General features: G+C 38.9%; 2 protein-coding genes across 8 annotated transcripts; both read right to left on the reverse strand.

Annotated features, from left to right (window-relative positions):
• c13h15orf61 (chromosome 13 C15orf61 homolog) lies at positions 1–2,842 on the reverse strand. Its single transcript, XM_027161329.2, has 2 exons — positions 1,790–2,842; positions 1–1,609 (listed from the first exon to the last, which is right to left on the reverse strand). The coding sequence occupies exons 1-2, from the start codon at positions 2,130–2,132 to the stop codon at positions 1,482–1,484; spliced, it is 471 nt and encodes a 156-aa protein (XP_027017130.1). The 5' UTR covers positions 2,133–2,842; the 3' UTR covers positions 1–1,481.
• iqch (IQ motif containing H) lies at positions 1,832–25,489 on the reverse strand. Of its 7 annotated transcripts, none has more exons than XM_027161326.2 (22): positions 25,168–25,489; positions 24,874–24,987; positions 23,681–23,778; positions 23,506–23,581; positions 23,258–23,377; positions 20,317–20,422; positions 19,617–19,730; positions 19,141–19,310; positions 18,051–18,587; positions 16,886–16,952; positions 16,368–16,451; positions 16,092–16,264; positions 14,414–14,686; positions 13,934–14,122; positions 10,442–10,562; positions 10,069–10,355; positions 6,504–6,674; positions 5,140–5,265; positions 4,881–4,942; positions 4,312–4,420; positions 2,884–2,962; positions 1,850–1,968 (listed from the first exon to the last, which is right to left on the reverse strand). In XM_027161326.2, exons 1-22 carry the CDS (start codon positions 25,216–25,218, stop codon positions 1,961–1,963), a joined length of 3,135 nt encoding a protein of 1,044 aa, XP_027017127.2. In that variant the 5' UTR covers positions 25,219–25,489; the 3' UTR covers positions 1,850–1,960. The 7 variants fall into 7 exon arrangements, 3 of the variants coding, with proteins under 3 accessions (XP_047678671.1, XP_047678672.1, XP_027017127.2); XR_007144749.1 differs by lacking the exon at positions 1,850–1,968 and adding an exon at positions 4,504–4,569 and having other exon boundaries at positions 2,945–2,962; XR_007144750.1 differs by lacking the exons at positions 1,850–1,968; positions 2,884–2,962 and adding exons at positions 4,504–4,569; positions 4,675–4,723.
• Positions 25,490–25,529: the final 40 nt, after the last annotated feature.

A 25,529-nucleotide genomic window follows, 5' to 3' on the forward strand; every position in this document is an offset into this window, starting at 1 on the left:
AATAGAATAGAACAGGGCATAGAAGCCTTTAATATCGCCACATATATATTACACCACAGTGGAATTCTTTTCTTCACATACCCCAACTGAGGAGGTTGGGGTCAGAGTGCAGGGGCAGATATGATACAGCGCCCCTGGAGCAGGGACGGTTGAGGGCCTTGCTCAAGGGCCCAGCAGTGGCAGCTTGGCTGTGTTGGGCCTTGAACCCCAATCCTCTGATCAACAACCCAGAGACTTAACCAGTTGAGCCACCACTGCCCACTTTCTTTTTAACAGGGCAAGTGACAAGTGGCACTTTTTTAAAATAAAAAGAAAAGGATTGTTAGAGAACTATTTATAACTATTAGAACATAAATGATTACAGGAATTAACTTGTTTGTTCAACTTACCACATGAAACATAATTATAAATGCCTAAAAGTGACATGATTGATAAATAAATACAAAATTGTAACCTTTGTCAATTTGCTGATATAGAGGAATAAAATACTTATAAACTTTGGCCCCAGCATTCCAGTCATTTCCTATTTTTCTACACCTATATGTATTTTTTTTATTTAAACTCAGCTCCTCTTTGTATTTTAACTTCCAAGCTTGGGCCGATGTAATCTAATTTAAAAGATTGTATTAAAACAAATTTAAATAAACAAACAAATAACTAAAAAGTTGACTCTGCTAAAAATTTGTATAAATATCATAATATTAGTAGAGATGGCATTAGAAGAGACAGTTCAGGAAAATAATGTTCACAATTAAACACCGACCCTTGAAGAAGTCTTTACCTCAAAATTACTCAATGCTAAAAGAAAAGGTGACAGGGTCCATTGATTTGCAAGTAATACATGAAATTATTACTTGAGCCTAATTGTTACTAAAAGAGGGAAGCAAAAGCAAAAGTCAAGGCCTCTGATAAATGGGCTCAGCAGAATGCTTTAGGGGCAGAGAGAATCAATATATCAGTTTGTCAAACTCAATCTCAGGGGAAAGTGAGGGCTTAAATTTTGCAGTAAAGAACTAGAGCAGCATCAAGTCAGCAGAGCACATTATCAGAAATCAAAGGGCCCAAGCCTGACTGAGGGAGGGAAAAAGGAGGGGAGACCACATGAAGGCCACACTTACTCTATGGTAATTAAAAACCATTTTATCAAGACTGTCCTCTCAACAACCCCTTTTGCTTCCTATTGTCAATATGCCGAGACGAGAGTGAGCACTAATTTGACTTTAAATAAATGAACTGGAGGTATTTAAAATTCTGCATTAGCAGGGAAGGACACAAAAAAAGTGACGAGCAAGCAGACTGCAGCACCTGTAGGCTCATTCTCTATGCAGTACATTCAGTACACAATGTGTTACACAGTAAATGGTGAAAAGAAGCTGATTTATTGAATAAGTACTATTGCCTGAAATCCAAAAATATACTGATTTCATTTCAGTCTTCGGATATTTATTTTTTGAAGTAAAGACATAATGACATTAGGAGCATCAGTACTTGGCGCCGTCTACCTCTTTATACGCAAAATAAACAGTGACTGGGCCGGCTGAAGTGTGCACAGTTTCTGTTACACCGGCCACCATCCATGAACCTAGGCCATATGCCAGACACGGAATACCTACAAAACAAAAAGGAGGATTAGAAATTTAGGTATCCACATTATTCTTTAATTCCAAATAATAAATAGTGTTAGTATATATATATATATATATATATATATATATATATATATATATATATATATAGTATATAAATAATAAATCTGGTCACTCCAGGTTTACAAAGAATTTGAACTAACCCAAGTTGATGACTTTCAGTATGCCAAAGAATTTGTTTTCAAAGTCAAGGTTTTGTGGAGGTGCTTTGGTACAGTGGTACTTGATGAAGGGAAAGGCTCCTGTTCTGAGGATGTGGTAGTTGGCACCTTGTACGTGCCAGTTGAAGTTGGACAAGCCAAACTGGTCATTGATTACAGCACTGTAGGGCACACAAAAGGATGTCCAGGGTGGCAGTTTGCGCTGATAAAGATGACATGTCAAAACCTCAGAGGCAGCTGGAAGGACACTGTTATTCCGCAATGTACTTGGGAAAAGCATAAGCTTCAAAAAACAGCTATGGATTATTCTCAGAACCCCAATCATAACCCCTCATTGCATGTACACTTTCTGCTAATGCACAATTTCCAATTTTTCTCCCTAGGACAATCTCTGATTACACAAATATCCCAGTGTATATGGAGCTAAAAGGCTCAACACGGCGGGATCTGTTACAGAAGCCTCATACACGAAGAGCATCAGAGACACAGGACCAGTAATGTTACACATCCCATTAATTAGCTTAGAAAAGCTAAGTCGTGCTAACAGTTAGCTTAGCTAGGCAGCTCGACGGCTCACCTGCTTAACAATCACAGCATCGATGAAAACAACACGCACCAAAACAATACGCTGCTTTATAGAATGTTAAAGAAAAATCTTAAAGAAGTTTAACTTGACCTCAAGAAGCTCTGTCTAAAAGCTGGCTAACTATAATACTATATGTACTGCCGCTATACTGTCCGATTAGAAACAACGGCGCAGCTTTGGTTCCGTTTAATTATAAACGGATAAATATCTATTAAGATGGATTTCTTTAATAATAAGTGGCCTGTAATTATTTATGTTTCTAACTGATTAAGTTAGTATCAGTTCAGTATACTGTTGCTATTTCTACACGACTGTACTAGAAGGATACTCATTGGTCATATTCCATTCTATTCAGTACTTCATCACATGGTCTATATCTATATGCAATTTTATCTTCATTTTATTAATCTCTCTACATATTTCCCTCTTTATCTATACATATGGCAGATGTGTTGGTTAACTGGTAAAAGGAAAAGTTAAACATCTGCACATGTCTCATTTTCTTTGTGCTCCTTGTTGGTGTTCTGGGTTATTAAATCCAGCACCTCCTTGATATTCTTAATCAGGTCCTAAAACAAACAAACAAACAAACACACACACACACACACACACACACACACACACACACACACACACACACACACACACACACACACACACACACAAAATATTCCTCAAATAACAATTGACTAACAATCAGTTAGTACAAACAAACAGTTCAGTATACTATATATATATATATATATATATATATATATATATATATATATATATATATTAGCCTGCATAATCATGCAGTTATCTAATCAGCCAATCATGTGGTAGCAATGAAATGAAGAGGAAACATGTAGATACACACCAAGTGCTTCTGTTAATGTTCACATCAAACATCAGAATGAATGAAAAGTGGGATCTCTGTTACTTTAATAGTGGCATGGAGGTTTGTACCAAATGGTCTTTTTTGAGTATTTTAGATACTGCTGGGATACTTTTAGATATCCTCTTTGAGCTGCTTGATGTGGACACTAAATGAAGCTCATGGCTTGCATCTGCATGACTATGTTGTGCTCGTGCCACATTGCTTGGCTTATTAGATAACTGCATGAATGTGCAGTTGTGCGGTTTGTTCCTAATAAAGTGGACAGAGACTCTAATTGTGGTTGTCTTATTTCTAATTATATTATACTATGAGAAATTTGAAAGAAATTGAGAAATTGGCAGTTGTTTGTCTATAGATTGGTATGGAAGTATAACATAATAAGGACATCTGCAATGTCACAATAGATTTCCCAGAGTAACATTGGACTCAAAATATACTGCAAGGTTTCTGAAACAGGGAGGTCTATTTTTAAAGAAAAATAATTTGTTTTTACATTTTATACCTTAAAAAAGCTAGCAAATAATATAATACTTTCACTGTAATTATGTCATTTATTTTGTTTATGTCAATGTTTTTGCAAGTGAAAAAAGATACAACAAAACCATAATGTTGAACTGAATGGTTAACATGCCATGTTCAAAACTCAAAATGCCTGCACTTGGGCTCTAAGAAACAATATTGTAAATGGAACAGCTTCAAGTTCTCCACTCATTGTTCCCAAGGCTATGAGAGAGTCTAGTTATTATCTCACAGTGCGCTTATCACTCTAAATAGCTAATTGAAAAGCAAAGCATTTCCAGAGGGATAAAATGTAATTCAAATATGTGAATGTAATTGGTGCTTGGCTGTACCAATCAAAACTTTTGTTTCCTTTACTCTCCTAACAACCAAAGATACTTACTTCATTGAGCTGATGACAGGACAGTGTTTAATGGATGATTAAAGTGTGTAAAGGATGCCATTAACAGGTTTCATGTTTAGAAGAGAGGTTCAATTCAGGGGAAAAAGCACACAATCATTAGTTCATTAACATCGCACCTTAAAATTGGTCTCTCCTTGCATATTCGGGGCTGATATTTCTTGATGAATGACAGTGAGGTTGCGAGCAAAGGTCAGCAGCGCTCCCTTGAGATCTGGTGAGATTGTTCTGTTAACGAGATGCAGAGACAAACGAGCTTACTAATGATCCCCATCTACTGCCATCAGACGGAAAACTAGAAACAAAATCACCTTGTTTGACTGCCGGGGCTGCTGAGAGCTTAATGAGAGCTCTCAGGCTTAAAGAGGGCTGTTGTTCTTCAGGGAGAGACAGGGAAAGAAAGCAGGGCTTGAGTGGTTAGCCATAGAACAGGAGTGATGAATGTGTTTAATTGTGCTTGGCAGTATATTGTGAGACTATACTTTTCATTTGAGGTATTTGCAGAGAAATGTGTAGGTGGTAAATTACGTCCTTGGAGAAGCCGATAGTTGTAAATACAGTGAATGATAGGAGAGAATAAGCACAGAAGGAAAAAAAGAGAAACAAAAAGTAGATACTTCCACCGGCACTATACAGAACAGTGGTTAATAGATGATTAAGGGCATAGAGCACATCTGTGGTAACTTACATCATGCCGAGGCTGCTTCTTTCTGCACTGTCATGAAGTGCAAACACAGAGCCATGCCTTTCCTGCAATTTTGGTGCACTGAGTGAGCATGACTTAACATCATCTTTTTCAATCATACAGTGGAAATGAAATCTTTATATGGAAGGTGTTAATGGATGCAGTGTATTTACAAAGCAAAGTGACAAGCTACAGCAGTAGCTGTTTGATTGTCAGTAATTACTGGTTCTAATGTGCAATCTAAAAAGCACAGGGGTTTTACCTTGATGTCAAATCCGATGCCGTGTGCCCTGCACATCTGGAACAACACATCGTAGTGGACCATAGAGAGGTTGGTGTGATAGAGCCGGCTGCTCATCACTGCAAAACGACTTGTTGATGGTGCTGGCTGAGAAGACACATAGAAAACACTACATCACTAACCGTGTACTAGTATGTAAATAAGACATTCTGTTATAGAAATGGTAGCTTGATGACGTGATTTGAGCCATGGAGCCATTTCTGAAATGCAGACTGACATGGTGCCTGCAATTAAAAGATGCACAATATCATAGGCCCGCAGTTGGCAAAGCGTTTATCGCTCATAAAGCTGAATAGGGATTTCAGGAAGGCAATTCCTGGCTTGTTAGTTTAACGGATAATAGAGGAAGGAGAGGCGTCCTCAGAAAGATAACCATGCTCGCAGCAAGAGCAGCTAAATGATGTTTCGGAAAGCATGATACAGAACCTAAACAGTTGAGAGTGGCAGTACTCTGAGGACTCTGTTCAGGCATGAAGCATATTCTCTTTGACAGAGGTAAGGCACGAGCAATGGCCTCAGCACACTCTAGAGAGGCAATGTAATTCTTTCCAATAGAACCGTGCTTTGAGCTGTCAAAGGCACTATCCTCATCCAACAATAAAGAGACTTTCCTGCCGGGATTTAATTGTGTTTGTAATATTCAGGGCCCAAGTGATGGCCAAAGCTAGAGCCATTAACCAAGAGCAGGGCAGGAAATACACTCAGCCACACACATGCATACACAAACTAAATGAATGTTTGATAAAATAATACAAGTCTCAGATTAACAAGCGTAAACTTGGGCTTGCTGCTAATAAAGAAAGTCTATTGTTTAGGGGGCCGGCATCAGGTTGATGAGGTGCTCAGGCATGCATACACATGCATAATGAATGCTGTATGAATTATTAATGGGTTGATTATTTAGGCTCATCTATCAAAATGATAATGAATTTAACATCTAAACACCAATCAGGTCCAAAGCATAATTACAGTGTTTAGTTGTATTTAACAAAAATAAAACAACAAACCTTCAGCTGATCACTCTTTATAGATGCAGTGATATATAGAGATAATATCCTGTTGAGAGGACTGTTATTGCTCTCTAGTCCACTCACTGGCAACAGATGTGGGATAATTACATTCCTTTGCTATATGGTCATGTTTAACAACCCAAATAGATAATGTATAAACTCTTCCCTATTTCAGCAAGGATAGCTACCTTGTGCCAAAGCCAATTGATAACAACATTATGTACCTGACCATTTAATACCGTTCTAAAATGCAGTTGATTATTCCTAACAGTATGCTAAATAGAAAAACGAAGGATAAGTGTATCTGAGCAGTACGGCATTAGCTGTTGGAGCTCTGTGGCATGCAGGGGTCTTGCTGTTTCGGACTGGAAAAGGAACCTCCAGGCGACCTGCATGGCAGTTCAGTGTTCCTCCTGTTATATGGAGCATGATCTGGGTCATAGCCAGCTGGTTACTGTAGCCCAGATCCAGATCAACAGCCCACACCTAGAAATACACATATACACACATGCACATTAGCATTCTAATCATATAGTGCCATAACGAGTGCAATAAATTCTATTAACTCCCTAACACTGGATGAACCTACAAGGAAGCAGTCACAGTAGTATAACCGGTCTATATCTGGGGTTCTCAAATGTTTTGTGTTCAGGAAGTCTTTCACCCGTAAAATAAAATCCATAAACCCACCCAGTACAGATAAACATTTATTCAAATGTGTAAAATAATATTCTGTCTGTTTATTATAGTCATGGAGCTTTTGATTCCTGAACTTTCCACTGATAGAACACATTAGGTTCAATTTCATATTATTTTATACAATAATTTATTGATTTTTTGATGTTTGGATTAGAGCCATTCAACTTAAGTGATAGTCAACAAGGCAACAATAATAGCTCTATAATAAATGTAATAATTTTGATAATGATCAGAAAAAAAAAAAGGAAAAAGGAAAAAAAAAAAAAACGCACCCTGGCTGTGCTTCAAGGATTCCACTTTGACAACCACTGGCCTATATTAATGTTGTGAAACGATTACTTGTGAACTGCAGAACATAAAAATACCCCCACTGTGTGGGGTAGAGCAAGAGAGAGCATGGCATGAGTCTGTATAACAGTTTGTCTACCGCCTGATGGGCTACTCTCTCCACATCTGTATGGTTAATGGCGTCATTATAAGGATATTAAGGGGTCAAGCCCCATCGTGGCCTTATTCTTAAACAGGGCTAATTTTCGCTGATAATAAACTAATAGCTATGCCCCTTTTCAAACAGTGGGAAATAAATCACCAGTGAAAGAGTTGTTAATAACTAAGTGGCAGTTGGCAGCCTCTGCCGTCGTCTCTATTTGTCAAGCTAAACGCTCCTGCCAGGGAATGCAAATGGAAGCCCAGCTTCTGATCTCTGCCCCCAATGCTTTTAATCGGGGCTCACTAGAGCTGGGTCGCATCTTACCGCTTCAGTTCATAAACTTAACCCCAAACTAAAGCCAGTCTATGGATATAGATGGCTATATGTCTATACATACAAGTCTATACATATCCATAGATTATACATACATTTTTAAATTTTTGTCTATAATAAAGACAAAAAGAAGAATACAATCTGAAGTATACATTTTCTAAATCTAGTAATTTCAGAATTTGCCATAGATATTTTGAGCCCCCGATATTTCAAAGAAGAAAATTATGATGAACCAACATTTTTAATGATGTCAATTCAGTACATTTTAAATGATTGTCCTTCCTGTATGAAAAGCTTCCTGCATCTCAATACAATGTTAATACGAAGAAGAAAAAAACAAGATTAAGATCCATGTCCAGCTGTGAGTCTAGCAGTGCTCAAAGAAAGACCTAGGTTTTGTTCTGAATCGATCCAGGCATGTCTCCTGTCCACAGTTAATACTGGGGGTTTGTGTGATGGGCTAGGCTCCAGAGAGCTATTTAGCCAGTCTGTAAGAATCACCCAGGCCTGCCTCATTGTCAGCTTCCACAAAGGCGTCTGATATATACGCCCAGATTGTACCTGTTTTCTATAGCCTCTTTGCTTTCATTAAAAACTGCAATCCTGCAGCTGAGCCTCCCCTTACACACAATGTGAGGCAGACCTACAAGGGCAAACACATGTGCCCCCCCCTACCACTTTGAATCCCTTTAAAAATGCACCAGCTTTTAGCAACAGGTTTGAATGTAAATTGATGTTCAGATAAAGACAGGTTTGCTCTGTCCGGGCTCTCAACCTCCCCAACCTGCTTGCACGCTGAGAGAAATGGGACCGTAACACCCATAATTCTCTGTCGGAACTCCTTTTGCCTTCTCATCAACACTTAAAGAATCAAATTCACCTTTTTATCTTCATAATTGCATTTCACTGGACAAGTTCATCATAAAAATATTCTCTCATTTTCTGATAGTTGAATTTCACTCATATATATGCTTCATTATTATGTGCAGATGTGGTGGTTATCTTGCCCAATGGTTTAAAATATACCACATAATGTAGAAGAGAATTATCACTGATGTGTCAGACAATTACTGCTGCATTTTAGCAGTATTCTCTATAGAACTGCACTATAGTGTAGGGCACTGTTAAAATATCAAATATTTGAACAGCACAACATTTCTTTAACAAAATCCTCTGAAGGATGTGTGTATTTTGGTAGCCAACACTGCAGGTTGCTTTGGACTGTATAAGCCTTCTCCAGGGGGCTTTTGGATCCATCAGCACTGAGTAAATGTCTTTTTTTTTTTTTTTACAAGCACTAATGCCTTTAAAACTGGAGGAGATCAGATCAGGGAGCTCCCCCCTGCCCCATGCGCTCCACAAGGGCAGTCCACACACCACTGCCTTGGTGTTCTAGACCACCAGCCTTTCCGTCTCTCAACAGGCCTTACAAACATTTAGGGAATAGCAGAAGGCTTTAGAGGCTCTTTCTAAATGGAGACAATTAAATGAGAGTGCAATACTTCGCCCTCTAGTGGCCAAGGTGGGACTGACTTCAGCAATGAAAATTCTTTGTGATAAATTTGAAAAATGTGATTTTATTTTATGCAATAAATTGTAAATATTGTGAAAAAACAGATTAATTTAAAACAGTGCCACGGAATTCATAGAAATTAAATTCAAGCTTTACCGTTGCTAAAACAAGCTTCATCACATGGCCTGGTTCATACATACAGCATTTGACGCTAGTGACATTCTTATGTATTAACCCATAATATTATGCACTAATAACTGATAACAGTCCAAAACAAACACTTGAATCAATTAGTGACAATTTACCACAATAAAACATATCATTTGTTTTGTTAATAATAGAGATATACTGCCAGAGAATGCTATGTCTCATGAGTTTGACCAGACAGCTATCACATGGTTGAGGCATTACAAGGTCAGAGGCCAAGGCCCTAAACGGGGAATTAGTTTATTGACACAATAAGTCCTGACAGTTTATTAGATGGGAGGGAACCCTCCAGGAGCCGTCCATCTACCCAGTAGCATCTCTTTCTTAACACAGTAGGCTGAGCACTGATAGCAAAAAGGTGAGAGTAAAAACGGCAGTAAAAAGGCACTAACTCAATAGAGCCACATGTCTGACCTCATCTCAGCTGCCTGAAACAAGACTTGTTTCACTGACTGTAAAATCTACTGCTGACATTGATTTATCAATGCCTCTCTCAGTGCCCTTATTTCAGAAAAATAGAATGAATAGACACCTCTGTGCATTAAAAAAGCTTCTGACTGAATACAAAATTTGTTTATCTATTTTATGCTATTTAAACTGGGCTAACTGCATATCAGTTAATATGAAGCAATCACATGACTTTAGATTAACAAATTAAGCTGTTTTGAACATGTCTGATCTGAATGGGGATCTCTGACCTGCTGTTTCAGCGTGCCAGGCTCCAGGAAGGTGACAAGGTCGAGGGAAAAATGGCCCAGGATATGCTGTTCCTGGCAGGCTTTGCCTATCCTCATGCAGATGGAGTACAGGACATCGGGGCAAACAGAATTCTGTGGTACAGTGCAGCCTGATACCTGCAGGAAACCAGACCCATGCAGCTGATCTCCACAGGAGAGCATGCGTACTCCTCCACCAGGCTCCACCAGCAGATCCACTGTTATACAGGTCACACTATCTGAAGGAGGGTAAGCCTCAATCACGCCACCTGAAAGATGACAGAAGGCGTTACAGATATGGTGAAGGCACAATGTTATCGGAGTATGATACCAGTGGGTGTAGTTAAATTTTCACCCTTTCTGAGAAAGTGCTCAAGGAAGCAGCTCCAGGTTGGATAGCAGGACGTGTCAAAAGGCTTGGCATGAGCTGCCAACATAGCAGGCACTGCCTCCAGAAACCTTTTTAGCACGCGTTCCTGTGTGAGCAGACAAATGATGACAAACAGATATTCAAGACTAATCTATGGAGACACACATTGTTATTTAGTACTTAGGTGATAATAATTCCTTTAGTTCAAGAGTCTAGTGTAAATCAAACACTAAAGATTGTAGTTTAACAGCTAATAAATAATGGGGTGATTGGGGAAGTGGTGATTGACAGCTAGTCAGAGTGCCAAAGTTACATAATGCCTTTAACTGCCTGCCCTCTGATTGCACCTGCCACAAAGAACTTAGGCCATGAGCAAGCTGATAAATGCCTAAGAAAGCCGATCAATCAGCGGATCAATCACGGACAGTCACTGATCAATATATCTCTTGTTTCACTAACTAGAAAATGCCATATTGGCTGTGGCACTTGATTATGTTGTTAACTGCACAGTTTGAATTTCTGTGAGTAGTTGTTAAAACCTGATTATTACAAAGCATATTGTTCCGTAATGCTCTAACTACTGAGATGAACAGAGAACAGTGCATTTCAGCTTTTGTATTTCAGTTCAATTTAAACAGAAAAGGATAAGGAAGAAGTTCCTACTGGGTACCAAAAGACATTCGCTCACTTTAAAGGCATAACCTTATTTATTAAATCCTGCCTGATAAATGAAGTAGCAGCAGGAGTTTCGGAATAATATCGTGAGACGTTGAGCATAATGCAAACATCTTCCGTCATAAATTCTTTTACATTTCTGTTTTATGCACATAGTTTGTAAAGCAAATGTGTTACAACTAACTCCAGTGAGCAGCGTTGCAAGATGAGAGATGAGGAGTTTGATATTCCAGTCATGAAACAGCCATCATCATATTCAAGTACTGTAAGAACCAGGGTCAATCACTGCACAGTGATTTCACCCTGTCACAAGTCATAAAGCACACAATGGTGCGTCAAAACGCGTACAAAGAAGCAGCCCCCTGTTACCCCCAGAAGAGCACATGAATTTGCCACTGCACATTTGCACGAAAAACAGGGCAGAACGAAGGAGGAATTTCCTGCCATCCTTTATTTGGACTTAAACTGCAGGCTGTGCCGTGTGCGAAGAGTCTAGTCTTGCCTGGTTTCCGCATAAAGATAAGCAATCTGACAATAGAAAAATAAAATGATATACACTGATGTACACTGATTGCTGTTTGAGCTCTTCATCATAAAGGGTGACATTTTCAGAGTTCATATTTTATAAAATATTCATCAGCAGCAGTGGGGACATGGAGGACACTGACTTCGTATTCAGGCCATGTTTTTAGAAATATTTCTCAAAATCAAATAATATAACATTTACAATACAAAAATAGCAGTCATTTGTGAAATGTCAAAACTATTAATCTTGACATAAATGTATAGTTAAATAATTTTAAAAAAGTGTTTAACACAAATCAAAATATGGAAAAAAAAAACTCTGATTACAATATAAGTGTTTCTGACCTTTTCCCAATTCAAACTATTAGCAGACTGCCCAACTGTTGATCCTATTAAACATAATTTTACACTGTGTATAATGACCTATGTGTTGGCAGTATGAGAAAGTGTGTATAATGTGTATCATATAGCATTTATGGGCTCATCCAGCCATTCAGTGGCATGAGAGCCATACGTCTTTAGCTCCTCTTTTCTGAATGGGGTGAAAGCTGAGACACTGTGATACTGTGCCTCGGGACATGGGCCTCCCATATACCATTCATACTTAAATGACCAAATCTTTCATTATACACCCTCCAGGTGTGTTCTTTTACTTGTCTCAAGCTGACTGTTTTTCTAAAAGACCACATGAGTTCTGTGTCTGTTAATTGCCCATGCATTAAAGCACAATCAATAATTAAACAATATGTGCACAGTCTGGAAAATAGCAGGAGATTTCCACATGGTTCATCACTGGCAATTCAGACAAAATGTTACTAGGTCCACAATACTAAAAATGTTCACTAAGAGACTATATTTAATAAATGCATGTACCAAATACTAAGTTAGTGTGGAGTCACTGACATTTAGTAATTGCATCCCAGAAAGTTCACCATAACGGTCTGCATTCTCTGACTTCAGTACGTTTGGGTGTAGGCATATGCTTGAGCAGAAGACTGTGTATATACTAATCCAATCATTCATTGAACAGAAGGCAATATTTACCCATTATTGCTCAGAACACGCCTGCAATTAAAAACTTAGACTGATAAAAACCGAAGCAGAATATTTCAGCATTCGAGCTAAAATTTTATTGTTGTGCAGTCATAAAGATAAAATGCAGAGGAGCAAGCAGTCCATTATAAATGGCATGCGAACAACCCTACTGTAAACATAACTGTTCAAATTTGGCTAAATCTATGTACCCGGCATGAGAGGCACTTAAACTGGAACAAGTGAATTAACAGCAACATATGAATACAGATCTATAGAAAATGGATGACACGCCAGAGTAACCTCTACGCTCTCCGTGCTGTTAGCGGTGCTTGCCATTGATTAAAAGGCTGAAGTGGTGGAATAAAGGCCAACGCTTGCTTCCATATGGTCATAGAGCCCTAAGGGTGTAGGGCCAGCTCATCAGGCCCCAACTCCCTCGCCTCTCTCAGGGACCCCAGCTGGTGAAGTGCCCCCCCTCTTCATTTAAACCTCCTTCACTTGCTTTTGCCATAATGAAGCTTGGCTGGATCTCAACCGCTTACCCCTGTAATTAACAGCACCAATGCTGCCACAATTACATCCCCTCACTCGGCCCTCACATGAATTAAGGACTGAGCTAATTGCTGAGAGGCAGGGCAGCCTTTAAGCCTCGTCCATTTAAAGAGAAAAAGTCTATAATAAAAAAAAAGCCTGAGCCAGGTCTTGCATGCCTATATGATGATAACCTTGTAATTAGTTTACACAATGCTTACAGTTTAATGGCAAAAAATAGTAATTAATGCATGACAGAAAATCAAAAGACCCATTATCAGCCTATGAGGAATAAAGGAGTATAAGCCAAGGGAGCTACACATAGCATTAGAGATATATCAAATCAATGTTTAGCTGCTTAGCAAATGTGTTTATATTGATGGGAATTGGAATACAATCCAATATGCTAACACCCAACCATTCTAAACAACTCTTTGCTCAGCACACTTATTGTTGACAAATTTCCATTAAACAGTCTATATACATTCAAAGTGTATTTTAAACTGTAACCATAATCAGCAACAAAGAAAATAGTGACATAAGAGCACGTTCTACATACAAAACTAGATAATTAATTCCCAGCAAAGTGCTCCAATGAACAACTACCATTACAACTGAAGCACTATTACAGCTGTAAAGCAAATGCAGAAAGGAAGCCTAACAGAGGGCCAGTGTATAAGTCTGAAGCACGGGAGAGTGTGATGCCCTCACCTGAGCCCAAGCCAGCCTCCATATCTGTGGTCCGTGACGATGATACTCCTGCAAAGCCCAGCGCCGGAAGCTCACCTGACAGACATCACAGTAGGCTGTGCCATGGCCACCCAACCCATCATCCATCTTAAACAGCCAACGCTGCACCTCTAAATGATCTGTCATCAGCTGGGCAAAACATTCATGCAGCTGAGAAAAGAAAACAATGTGCACAGTAGGTTTCCAAATCAGAAAATGCTTAAACTATAATAAAAGTATGTTAATCTGTAAGAATAAATTTCATTACAATAAACTCTAATAAATTTCTAATTTTCACTGCACAATATTATCAACATTTAAAATCTCTGGCCTAACAGCATACTTATTCCTGAGTTGTTAATTACTTTAAAATACACAACATAACAATTAGCTAGAAGTTATATTACAATGATTAAGATGCTAGATATGAACAGTTTGTATATGTACACTTGTCAGGCAGACCTGCTGAAGTGTGTATATGTCAGCTTGTCCTGGGGGCATTCTAACACCACTGCTGTGGAAGATCCTCCTGATTCCAGACTTTGTTCCATAGAGCTGTGCCACCGCAGGCTCGGGGCCTAGGACTGGCACTCCTAACTCATCCGCCACAGTCAGATCATCCATGTGAGGAACACCACTGACTAAATAGGCTTGCTTCCCTTGGATCAGGTTCTTTATACGACGCAGAGTGTGTGGGCTGTACTTCAGCAGTGTGGACACACACATGCAGCGACTCTGTTAGAAAGGAAATAGCATATAACTGGGTGTTTAGTATTAATTTCAAGAAATGGGCATTAAACTGAAAGACAATAATAAATTTCATGTTATAGAGAACATATATACAACATAGAACTGATAAATTATAAACACTGACCATTTACAACCTCATGTTTACTGTGGTCATTTAAAAAAAATTATAAACACAAAAAATATTTATGTCCTCATAAAACATCAAGTCAATTAATACTGTGTAGCTTTTATCTCATTCTCTTTGTACACAAAATTCGCCTACATTGCTTTTTGTACATAAATAACTGTCCTTTCTTTTCCTGCCTCTGAGGTCTCCCTTTTGTCTACAGCTATAATTTATTAGCGTATATACATGCAGAGGGCCCATTAGGAGCAGCCGGAGGGGTCGTGACCTCTCCTGTACTCAACAGCAGGTTAAATTGACAAAAGACAGCAAAGGGGAGGTACTGGCTTGTGCACTTCCTCCAGCCCATCTTTTCTGCATGCTAAGCGATAGGCTCCTTGGGACTTGCACTAATTACTCAACATCTGTATTTATTTGATCCATACGGAGTTCTCCCTTCTGTCACTGGCATTGGTGAACAGCAATTCATCCCACTGACAGGTCTGGCAGAGTTTACACATGCCGCCAAGCTGGGCAATCGATAGGGAAAAGTGAAGAGGACAACCTGGTGCCCGAGTTTAGCTGCAAGTTAATGGCAGACAGTAAGTAAGGCTATAACGCTGGCTTCTGTGTAGAAGTGGGCAGGGTCACTTATGCCGTATTGATATGCAGTAAACATGAAGAGTTGGATCGAATGTGCACAGGACCTGGCCGGCAAAGCAGCCTTTTGTTTAATCACGTTTTGAGCCCACTGGTATTAGATATTGGATTGTGTTGTACATTATAATACAGGCTATTGCACGCGATTACAGTGATTTGCAGGCGCAATTAAAACAACAAGAGGTAACCTTTAACCTGAGTAAAAGCCATAGTTGCAGTTCATTAATAATTTACATTTTAATCTAATGTCCTTATTTATTTATACACATTTCATAAGCACCTATAAAATGATAATAAAAGGAGAGATGCATGTAAAACATTCTGCTCAGATAAATATGAGGAAAACAAACTTTTCATCATCAAGCGTGCATAACAGAGAGGGGGGCAACAACTAAAATATTCCAGTACTCTAAGCACTACACCAAAACATTCTGCCTCACAGACACCTCCTAGAGGCCAAAAACAAAATTGCCCGTCTCGATTCTCGGTCTCGGCATCCCTAATTTGATATGAAGTGAAACATTTTGAAATTCAGAACATTGATAATGTGTGACCAAAGGCCAAAATTAGCATATGAAGTTAGCATATGGATGGGCATTGAGTGTGTGTATGTGCTATGACCCATACTGAAAAGTGTTGATGTGCCTCAGGTGTGAGGATGGTGAAACTTTTGGCGTAGCTGGAAGATGTGGGCTTCCCTGTCTCTACAGTTTCATTCAGGCCCAGAAGATGAGTGTAGTAGTTGACCGAGTCCTCTCCCAGATGCACCGGACACACATAGATCACCTCCACATTCTTATCTGACATTAACAATGTGAGTAAGTTAAAACAACCTACATGCACTAAAAAAGTTTCATATAGTGCATTTATTTATAAACATGTGGTTAGCACTGTAGCTTCTACCTCTAATGTCACACAGCCGACCCATCTGAGTGTTTTGCAGTATGTTAAACCTTCTTAGGCTTTGACGCTGTTCCTGGGAGTATCCTAGTGTGCAGACACACAAATAGACAAACACACACACATGCGCACACATGCACACACATATGCACACACACAAAAAGTAAATACATCAATCTGTCTAACATGAGATGCACAGATTTGGAAACAGACTGCTCCACTTAAAGCACATAAAGGTAATCGAATGATTAAATGCAACTGAACTATCAGAGTGTGGCAATAAAAACAATAGGGTTCAACTTCTTAATTATCCCAGCTCACACAGCACTCTCCTCAGCCACCCCCAGTGTAAATACACCACTCCATCTGCTGCTAATTACTATTCGCATTGCTCCCTTTATTATTTGTATCTGCTCAATGATTGCAGGTCACAGCATAAACAGATTTAATTGTCTGTTGGGAGACAAAAAAAATAGAATTTTTATATAGGATATATACATTTCCAGAAGAACAAGCAGTACCTAAAGAAGGTATGTGGATAATTGTCCTCTTGGTGGTGATGAGATGGTTCCAGTTGGTGGCCAAATTCTGTCCGATGCAAAATACACAACAGAAGATGAACCAGTAACATGTAGTAAACACACACACACATACACACACACATGCACACACACATGCACACACACATGCACACACACATGCACACACACATGCACACACACATGCACACACACACATGCACACCACACATGCACACACTTATGCACAAACACACTTACGCACACACATTGCTGGCCCATCATGAGCAGCAAGCAGACAGCAAATTAGACTCATCTTTCTCTCTGGGCTTTGCGTTGCCAAACCAAGCATAAATCCCATTCATTAAATCTGCTAAGCGCATACTTCAAAACATCTTCCCACTATTAATTCAATTAGCAGGTTACATGATGCTTTCTGCCAGGGGTAGATTAAGACTTAATTAACACAATTTGACTGCTTAAAGGGTGGAAACACACACTCTTGTCTGCTCTTACAGACAAGATGGTAGAGTGACGGTATGAACAAATGAAAGTGTGTATCCTAATTAATAAAGATGTTACAGGGATGATGGCACAGGAAAACATCTGCTCTAACAACTGGATATGTTGATGCTTGTGTGAGAGGAGTGTGAGAGGCACCTGAAATCACATCGCTTCTAGCATGAGTATGTCTGCACAGGAATCCGATTTATATCAGTCTTGTTTAAATAGTGGCAGAGCAAAAAAGGTGAATTTATAGTGACTTGAAATTGTCACCAAGAAACCAAGCTTGGGCAGGCGATCACATGCAGGAATTCTTAAAAGAAGCTTAATAAAAACAGCTGGACTCTTTCTATCAACAAACTGTATTTATTTCAGTTCAATATGAAACTTTACCTTCTTGCTTTGCCAACATTTATACATTTATACTTTTATCATACCTTTAAAGCCACCATTTATATGATTATTTTATACCTGTTGGATGAGCATATTAGATCAAATGTGGATATCATAGCATATCATAAATATATGTAGTTAATTTCCATTTATTTTGTTGGATGTTATTTAACTACTAAGAATTGTAATTGTCTACATACTGTATGTGTGTACTTTACAAAGTTTACTTCAATATGATTGTGTGGCTGAAATGTGCAATTGTGACTCTTACCTTCGCTCTGCTGTGGTAATTCTCCAGGTGGCGCAGTCGGGTGGCCTGCAGGCTCTTCCTCACGTGGCTTAGATGGGTATGCGATAGCCAGGACATAGCAATGGTTCTGGCTGCACGCTTGCAACTCTGTTGGTGCAGGTAGGCAGTGCGAGTGTGATAGCACCTCCAGCAGGCCTGGATGCGCACAGCAGCCGCCCGCCGACCACCCGCACCCTTGTAGCGTTGCCCAGGCTTCTTCATCAGCTCCAGCACCTCCTCCCTGTTCTCCAGAGCAGAGAGAAGGCACTCGTGCCTGCCCCAGTGTAGCTCACCACTCTGTGCCAGGGCCACAAGTCGATTGCCACACACCAGTGCATGAGGCACAGCAAACTGGCTCAGCAACCGCTCCAGATGCCACAGTGCCTCTAGCAAAGTGCTCCACTGTAGACAGCAGTACTCTTTAAAAGCACAGAAATCAGCTGCGCTCGGATCAATTCGTCCCTCCACTATACTGAAGAAGTGTTGGCTACTGGGAGCTGGTGGTAATGCTAGGGCACACTGAGTACATGCAAATGATAACAATAATTAGACATAAGGATTTTTCACATATACACTCATTAACCCTGATGTTATGGTTATGTCCTGTTGGTTTTAATGTAAAAATTTATATAGCATTTTATATATCAATGCTATTTTAGCACTTCGACTAATTAACCTAATTAAGTGTACAGAAAAAAAAGAATTTGCTTTGCACAGGACTGCATATCAATTGGAAAAATGTAAATAAAGAAAAAAGTATTAGCAGTAAGCAAGGCTAATGGAAGAAAGTCACTGATTTGTGAAAATCTATGCAGGAGTTAGCCTTTACATAATTTACTACTTGTAAACCCTGAAGCTATTCCTGACACAGTGAACATTAGTGATTATAAGATGTCAATAACAGTAGAATAAAGTGATTAAACCACCAGCATTTTACTGACATGTATTAGGTCACTGATGAACAATAATAATTCAAGTATAAAAATAAATGGGTAATGAACATGAACTCTACGTTGCTGTCTGTTATGTGACACAAACTGAGTGAGTTACTATAACACTTTTGCTGATTTACCTGAGAGTTGAGTGGCATGAGTCGTGCTGATCCACGGGGAAGGAGTCTGCCCTCGGAAGAAGCAGAGGGCGGTGGAGTCTGAGTGGCCCAAACGGATGGGGATTGCGCACCAATTATTTTGGAAGCTCTGGTGACATCCTTACTTTGTGTTCTGTCCCTCTGATGTTTTTCTGTCCACAGATCACAAGATGTAACCTAATAAAAACCCTTTGTGCTGTTCAGGCTTCAACAAGGACTTTTCTTTCCCCAAACTTTCCCAAATTTTCTAAGGTTTTCCTTCTTAGCCTGATCTTTTTTAATTCCTACCATACTGTTCTCTTGCTAGGTAATAAATCTATACTGTAGGGTTGCTACAGTATATAGCTTTAAATATAACGTCTCTTGCACATCTACATGCACACATCATTTTATTTCAAAAGTATAAAAGCGATATATATATATGCTAGCTTAAACAGAAACAGTGGTAAGTGTCTGACCCGTTTTATTGGTGCTGCTGTCCTCTCTTTGGTGCTGGGGTAATAAAAGATTTTTCACCCACTTGAAATCACTTGCTAAAGGAGGAAGTCTTTTCTCTAAGCGACTGGCAAGCCCTACAGTATATGGAAACATACAAACATACACTGCTTACACAGCCGGAAACAAGAACAGGCCCAAATCAAAGTTGTTTCATTTTACACCATTATGTCTGCCTTATCATTTTGTTAAACAAAGACATCATCAAAATGTCCTTGGCTATATTTTCTTTCCAGAGCTGCATTTTAAGCCTTCATCCAGAGCATTTCAAAATGTATCTGTGTGTGTTCAGTGTTGCAGGAGGGTTACATCATATGCATAATCAGCCAGTAATGAACAATGCTGCTAGCTTAACTTCAAGGTCCTGCTTGTGCCAATCTTGAGTATTCACCAAATACCACATAACTGCAACATTCTGTATTGGACTATAGATAGATTAGATAGATAGATAGATAGATAGATAGATAGATAGATAGATAGATAGATAGATAGATAGATAGATAGATAGATAGATAGATAGACAGACAGACAGACAGACAGACAGACAGACAGACAGACAGACAGACAGATAGATAGATAGATAGATAGATAGATAGATAGATAGATAGATAGATAGATAGATAGATAGATAGATAGATAGATAGAGGGTGAGTGTATTCTTGCCTACACCCTTGTACTCATCACAGAGATGGGATGCAGGGAGAATAGTTCTGTTTTGTTCTATAGGTACAACAGCCATTGTAGAGCTCATGGATTTCTGGGTTCCCACCTAGAGAGAGAGAAATGTTATGACCTTTTGGGAAATACACACTCCAACTTTTCTTGTGCCACATCAATTTCTTTCCAACCGATTAACTGATTAGCACATGATATTTCTCTATACAGCCATAAACAGTTTAAACATATACTATGGGATTGTAAAAATGGGTGTGCTTTAGTGTATCAACAGTAGTAGAAGAAGGCAAACAAGCTCTGCCTACAGGCTCCACAGCCAAAAAGAAGGTTATTCAGAGAGCAAAACAGGAACAAACCCCACTCAATAGCTTGTTCAAGAAGAACACTATTAGCTTTGGGTCACTGACTAAATTTCTCCCTCCAAACAAAACTTTGTTCTAAAAGGCTGCAAGAAGGCCATCCATTAATCAGACTGGTGGCAGCTTGTAAATGTCAAGAAATATGGTTTCTTCCTTTCCTTCCTTGTCCCTCTTACTATTTCATCGGCTGCTGGAGTTCACAAATGTACGTGCATAAAGGAACGCAACGTTGTGTGATTACAACCAACAGATTTTCTGCATTCATTAAAAGAAAGTTGGAGCTAGCTTACAGGCAGTTAATGACATTGTAAACTAGCCAATAAGCTTCTCTTCCCTCCAGCAATCAATCACAAGCTGGCAGTGTTTTCGGGAGACTTTGAGCATGGTTCAAAATGTTTATTTTTCTCCTGGTTTCTCTTGAGTGAACAGCTGTTTGAGATCTACAAGAATTAAATGCCATCAGAGCAATGCCCAAAATGCTCCTAGTTCCTCATAGCTATAAAACAGCTCATGAATCAAAAGGCAAGAAGTGCTCCACGGTTATTTATCAACAAAATAAGCAATCATGAATCTGTCTGGATTATCAAGAAGGCAATGTTTATTCTCACGCTGATAATCTTACCAGTAGGGTCATTTTAATGATTACCAATCAATCAGGCAAACTGCTCATTTATGCACACAGATATATTTTCTAAGGATGTAATCTCATTAAAGAACGAACCAGATAAAAGCATGTTATCTACAGCAATTTTACAGCCTATTAGAACCAACAACGGATGAAAAGATGCTTAATAATAATAATAAAAAAAAAACACAGCTGTCATTGTAAAAGTAGCAAGCAAGTAGCATCTACGTATATCTCTGCACAGAAAATAGCATTTTAGTCCCAGCTTGTGAGATATTACACAGAAACACAAAGTAGGAATTGGAAGAGGGTTAAAAATAAGCATGTATGGAGTCACGTCATCCTTCTCCAGCAGATTCCATAGCTGTGTGTTCTCACACCACTGAGCCAAGTGACACACCAGCAGTGCCTGCCAGCTGCGGAAGTTTTATGAGCGGGACATGAAAATGACCACAGCAGGAAGAACAGCTCTAAAGGCACTGAAGTGAGCTGCTGCTGAGGTGTTGAGGTGTTGAAGACAGTTGGCATGCTGCCAGCAGCTGCTGGGTGGGTAAGATGCGCCTGTCTTATTGGCATGCAGAAACAGGTAGCGGCACCTGTCCTGAGACAGCTGTAAAGCAGCAGTCCATACAACTGCAATCAGGAACTGGGCACCTTCTCAGGAGAATACTGATGTGCAGCAATCTGCGTCTGTTTGCTGTCGCCAGCCAAGTCTCCCATCGCCCACTGCAGCAACCTGACAGCCTCAACTCCCCCTGAATCTCTCTTCACATGACAGGCACAGGATGCCAGAGACAGCGGGATGAAGCAGACTGAGCACTACAACAAACTGCGACCTTTGAAAAGATCAATTTGTTGACCAACGAAGGCTTCTGCAGTAACTGTCAAAGCAAGTGGCTTTCAACTCACAAATGTCTGAAAGCATAATGACTAGACTCTCTCTCCTCTGTTATTACTCACCTGTCCATCACTTACTTTTATCTGACATATGTTGAGTTTAAGGTGGCAGTTAGATAAGCAGCTATCAAATAAAAACTTGAATCCAACTTCTCATTTTTTTTTTTTTTGAAAATTCAGAACATTTTGATCATCGAGGACAAAACAGTAAACACTGTTTAACAAAATTTACTCACTAGTCATTGAGCAAGTTATGCAGAATATTATTCTGCTTTTGGAAATCTTTTATGTAATAAAATAATTTAATGCATATGCAGTCTGAACAAAGCTTATCATATGATGCTTAATCACATAACCATAGGTTCAACTTATGTCATGTGACATTCTTTCAATTTTTTTGATTCACAACTTAACAACAAATGGGTTTTCTAGCCACAAATGCTAAACATTCTGGAATGAGAAAGCATTTGTTTAGAACATTCACAATCATTGTGTGCTCTACTGCCTTCACTCCCATTGTTCGGTACTGTACCAATCGCTGTATACTTACATTATATTTTATCAACTATGTCACGTCTCTGGACATGACATCTCACTCATGTTACTGGAAGTCACCAGCTTTCAATGAAAATGAGTCTCCACTTGCTTTGTCACTGAAAGTTACTGTGTGTGTGAATGCAGCATAACTGCTTCATACTGCTCAGGGTCACAGCAGAGCTGCTATCCAATATAGGAAAACTGGGTAGGAGATGTGAAGCCAAGCCACCTGTCAACTTGTTTTATGGAACTGGGAGCATATGAGTTTCGTCATGTAACCCGACGAATCATTTAATCAAAATCCTAGGCCCTGGTGCCAGGGCAGCAACAGTACCCAATGTCACCTGGATTTCTCTTAGCAGGGTTTTACCACACCATCACTTTTTCTGGACAAATATCTGCTGACTGTATCACTTATCACTTATTATCACCTAATATTTACATGCTGTTATAGAGCCAAAGGCTTGTACCATCTGTAATAGAATATTCATTAAATCTCATTAAAACTCACATGAGTCCCAGGTTTCTTGAAGAAATCAGGACGTTGGATGCCATAGTTTTGGTGCATCACCGCTCTGTGTTTTGGGTGGTCAGGGTTATACAGAACCCGCATTGTAAAAGCTGCCTTGTGCTAGTGGAATGACATAAATATAAGGGTCACTGACTAAACAAAGGTGTGCATTAGTGTGGCAATAGTAGTAGAAGAGGGAATCAGTAGTTTGGTTTAGTGTATGATAATAAAAAAAAAAGGACAACAACCTTCTCACCAGGAGATGATCCAGCAATCAGATATTTTTTAGGAGGAATATATGGGATGGAATCAGTGGGTGGCTGCCTATAAAACAGAATTATAATATTCACTTACTTAGGGTGTGAACACTTCATTTGTATGTTCATGTGTATTTTCATATTTAGATATGTTTGTCTATTATACCATTTGGTGACCTTGACAATTTTCTTCTCAACATGTTCAATAACGGGAAGAATCAGTACTTGCTTATTTGCCATCTTTAGATATTCCTCTGTATGGCTCTGTATAAACATCACAAGAACAAGTAATACACAAAAACACACAATTCAACACATATTCAAATGTTACTTTAATAGGTACAACGACTTTCTAAATATTGGTCATTTTATCAGGTAAACAATAATAAAAGTGCCCCATTTAATATCACTTCTAGCCCCTTACTTACTATACCCAGTCTGTCAGCCCACCTCTACTCGTCCACCAGTAATATAAACAGTGCATAATTAATTTACTTAGAAAGAGAAAATACAGAAAAGAAGCACTATGCTTAAAGAAAGAATGAAGGTTATGAATTGAAAAAGTCACATCTAAGGCCAACCCAAAAATATTTTTGTTAAGTTTTCTATTAATGTTCTATTATTTAAACCAAACATAATAAGAGAAAATACAGTTTAAGGTCATTCCACTTAGCATGAATTTCCCCTGGAGTTGCCTTTTGAATGCTGAGGCTCTTTCAGTCAGTTTACGCAAATGTCTTTTGAAACAACAAATGCCTTTTGAAACAACAGGAAAGTTTAAATGAAAGAAGAACATAGATACACTCCATATCACAGCAGTTCTGTTTTTAATGTACTCTAAGTCAAGTATTCAAACCTTATGTAGTCAGGGTCAGGTTTTTACCGTAAAAACAACAACAACAACAAATATGCTGTGGTTCCCCTCAGTACAGATTTATTTTAAAGTGAAAGTGACATACGGTTGGGGGGTTCAGTGCCTTGCTCAAGGGCATCTCAGTCGTGGCCGGCCCGAGACTCGAACCCACAACCTTAGGATTACGAGTCAGACTCTCTAACTATTAGGCCACGACTTGCCCACATGAACATATAATAGATAATTTAGTCACATTATATAAATGTACTGTATGTTGACCTTTTTTAAACCATCATATTACTCAAAGAACTCTATACGATATATAGAGTAAAGTATAAAAAAATGTCAATAGATTTCTAAACTTTGTTTTGATTACTTAGGACTGGATAAAATAAATATCTTTACTTAAAGTAACTCATTAAACTGATTAAAAGTGAACTCATAAACTCAGTGTGATACTGGTGGACTGTGAACTTTCCACATGGGCTTAAGAGGGTGTCAGTGACCTTGATACTGTCTTCTGTCCTGCGTATCACCGCTTCAAGAGCCTGAACATCCAAAGTCCCATCCTGGTCTATTCGACCCAACCACTTCCTCAGCTGAGTTAAATCATTCTGCACCTGGTCAATAAACAGAGACACAAAAAAATAAATTAAATGAAAATGGCAGCTTATATTAATACAGTCAGTAACACATGTCTAACAACGTTTAGAGTCTAGTAGACAGCTGCAATGTCTCCTCAGATGATACAGCTAATCTCAGTCTGAAATCTCAGTCAAGTTGATACTCTGTGACTTTACCTGCACCAGAATACGTCCAAGCTCGTCTCTTTTTTGAATGATTCCAGCCATTTGGTTTTGTTTTTACAAGTATTTACACAAAAAAATCCCGTCTAATCACTTCAAATTAGTAAACGACATTCTAATCGTTTACTAATTATTAGCTTACTCATAAGCGTCCCTGTTGTTAAGAGAAACAAAGTCCGTGACTGTGGTTTCTATAGAAACGAAATGTTTTTAGCATATTAGCCGTGTGCTCCGTTGTGTAGTTTAAGATAGCTATTTTTTTACTTGCTAGTGCATTTTGTGTTCTTCGTAACCATGTAAAATGTGCTTATTAAATAGAAAATGATCATTTTGTACAAAATAAAAGTTTATGAACA

Source organism: Tachysurus fulvidraco, chromosome 13, assembly GCF_022655615.1.
Source record: "Tachysurus fulvidraco isolate hzauxx_2018 chromosome 13, HZAU_PFXX_2.0, whole genome shotgun sequence".
Lineage (NCBI taxonomy): Eukaryota > Metazoa > Chordata > Actinopteri > Siluriformes > Bagridae > Tachysurus > Tachysurus fulvidraco.

Excerpts from the sequence above, each read along its gene's own strand:
- c13h15orf61 (XM_027161329.2), bottom strand. The coding sequence starts at position 2,132 with ATGATTGGGGTTCTGAGAATAATCCATAGCTGTTTTTTGAAGCTTATG. Across the intron at positions 1,610-1,789 it reads ACTGAAAGTCATCAACTTGG|GTATTCCGTGTCTGGCATAT; the intron begins GTTAGTTCAAAT and ends TTTGTTTTGTAG.
- iqch (XM_027161326.2), bottom strand. The coding sequence starts at position 25,218 with ATGGCTGGAATCATTCAAAAAAGAGACGAGCTTGGACGTATTCTGGTG. Across the intron at positions 14,123-14,413 it reads ACATATACACACTTCAGCAG|CTGCATGAATGTTTTGCCCA; the intron begins GTCTGCCTGACA and ends TTCTTTTCTCAG. Across the intron at positions 2,963-4,311 it reads AAGGAGAGACCAATTTTAAG|GACCTGATTAAGAATATCAA; the intron begins GTGCGATGTTAA and ends TGTTTGTTTTAG.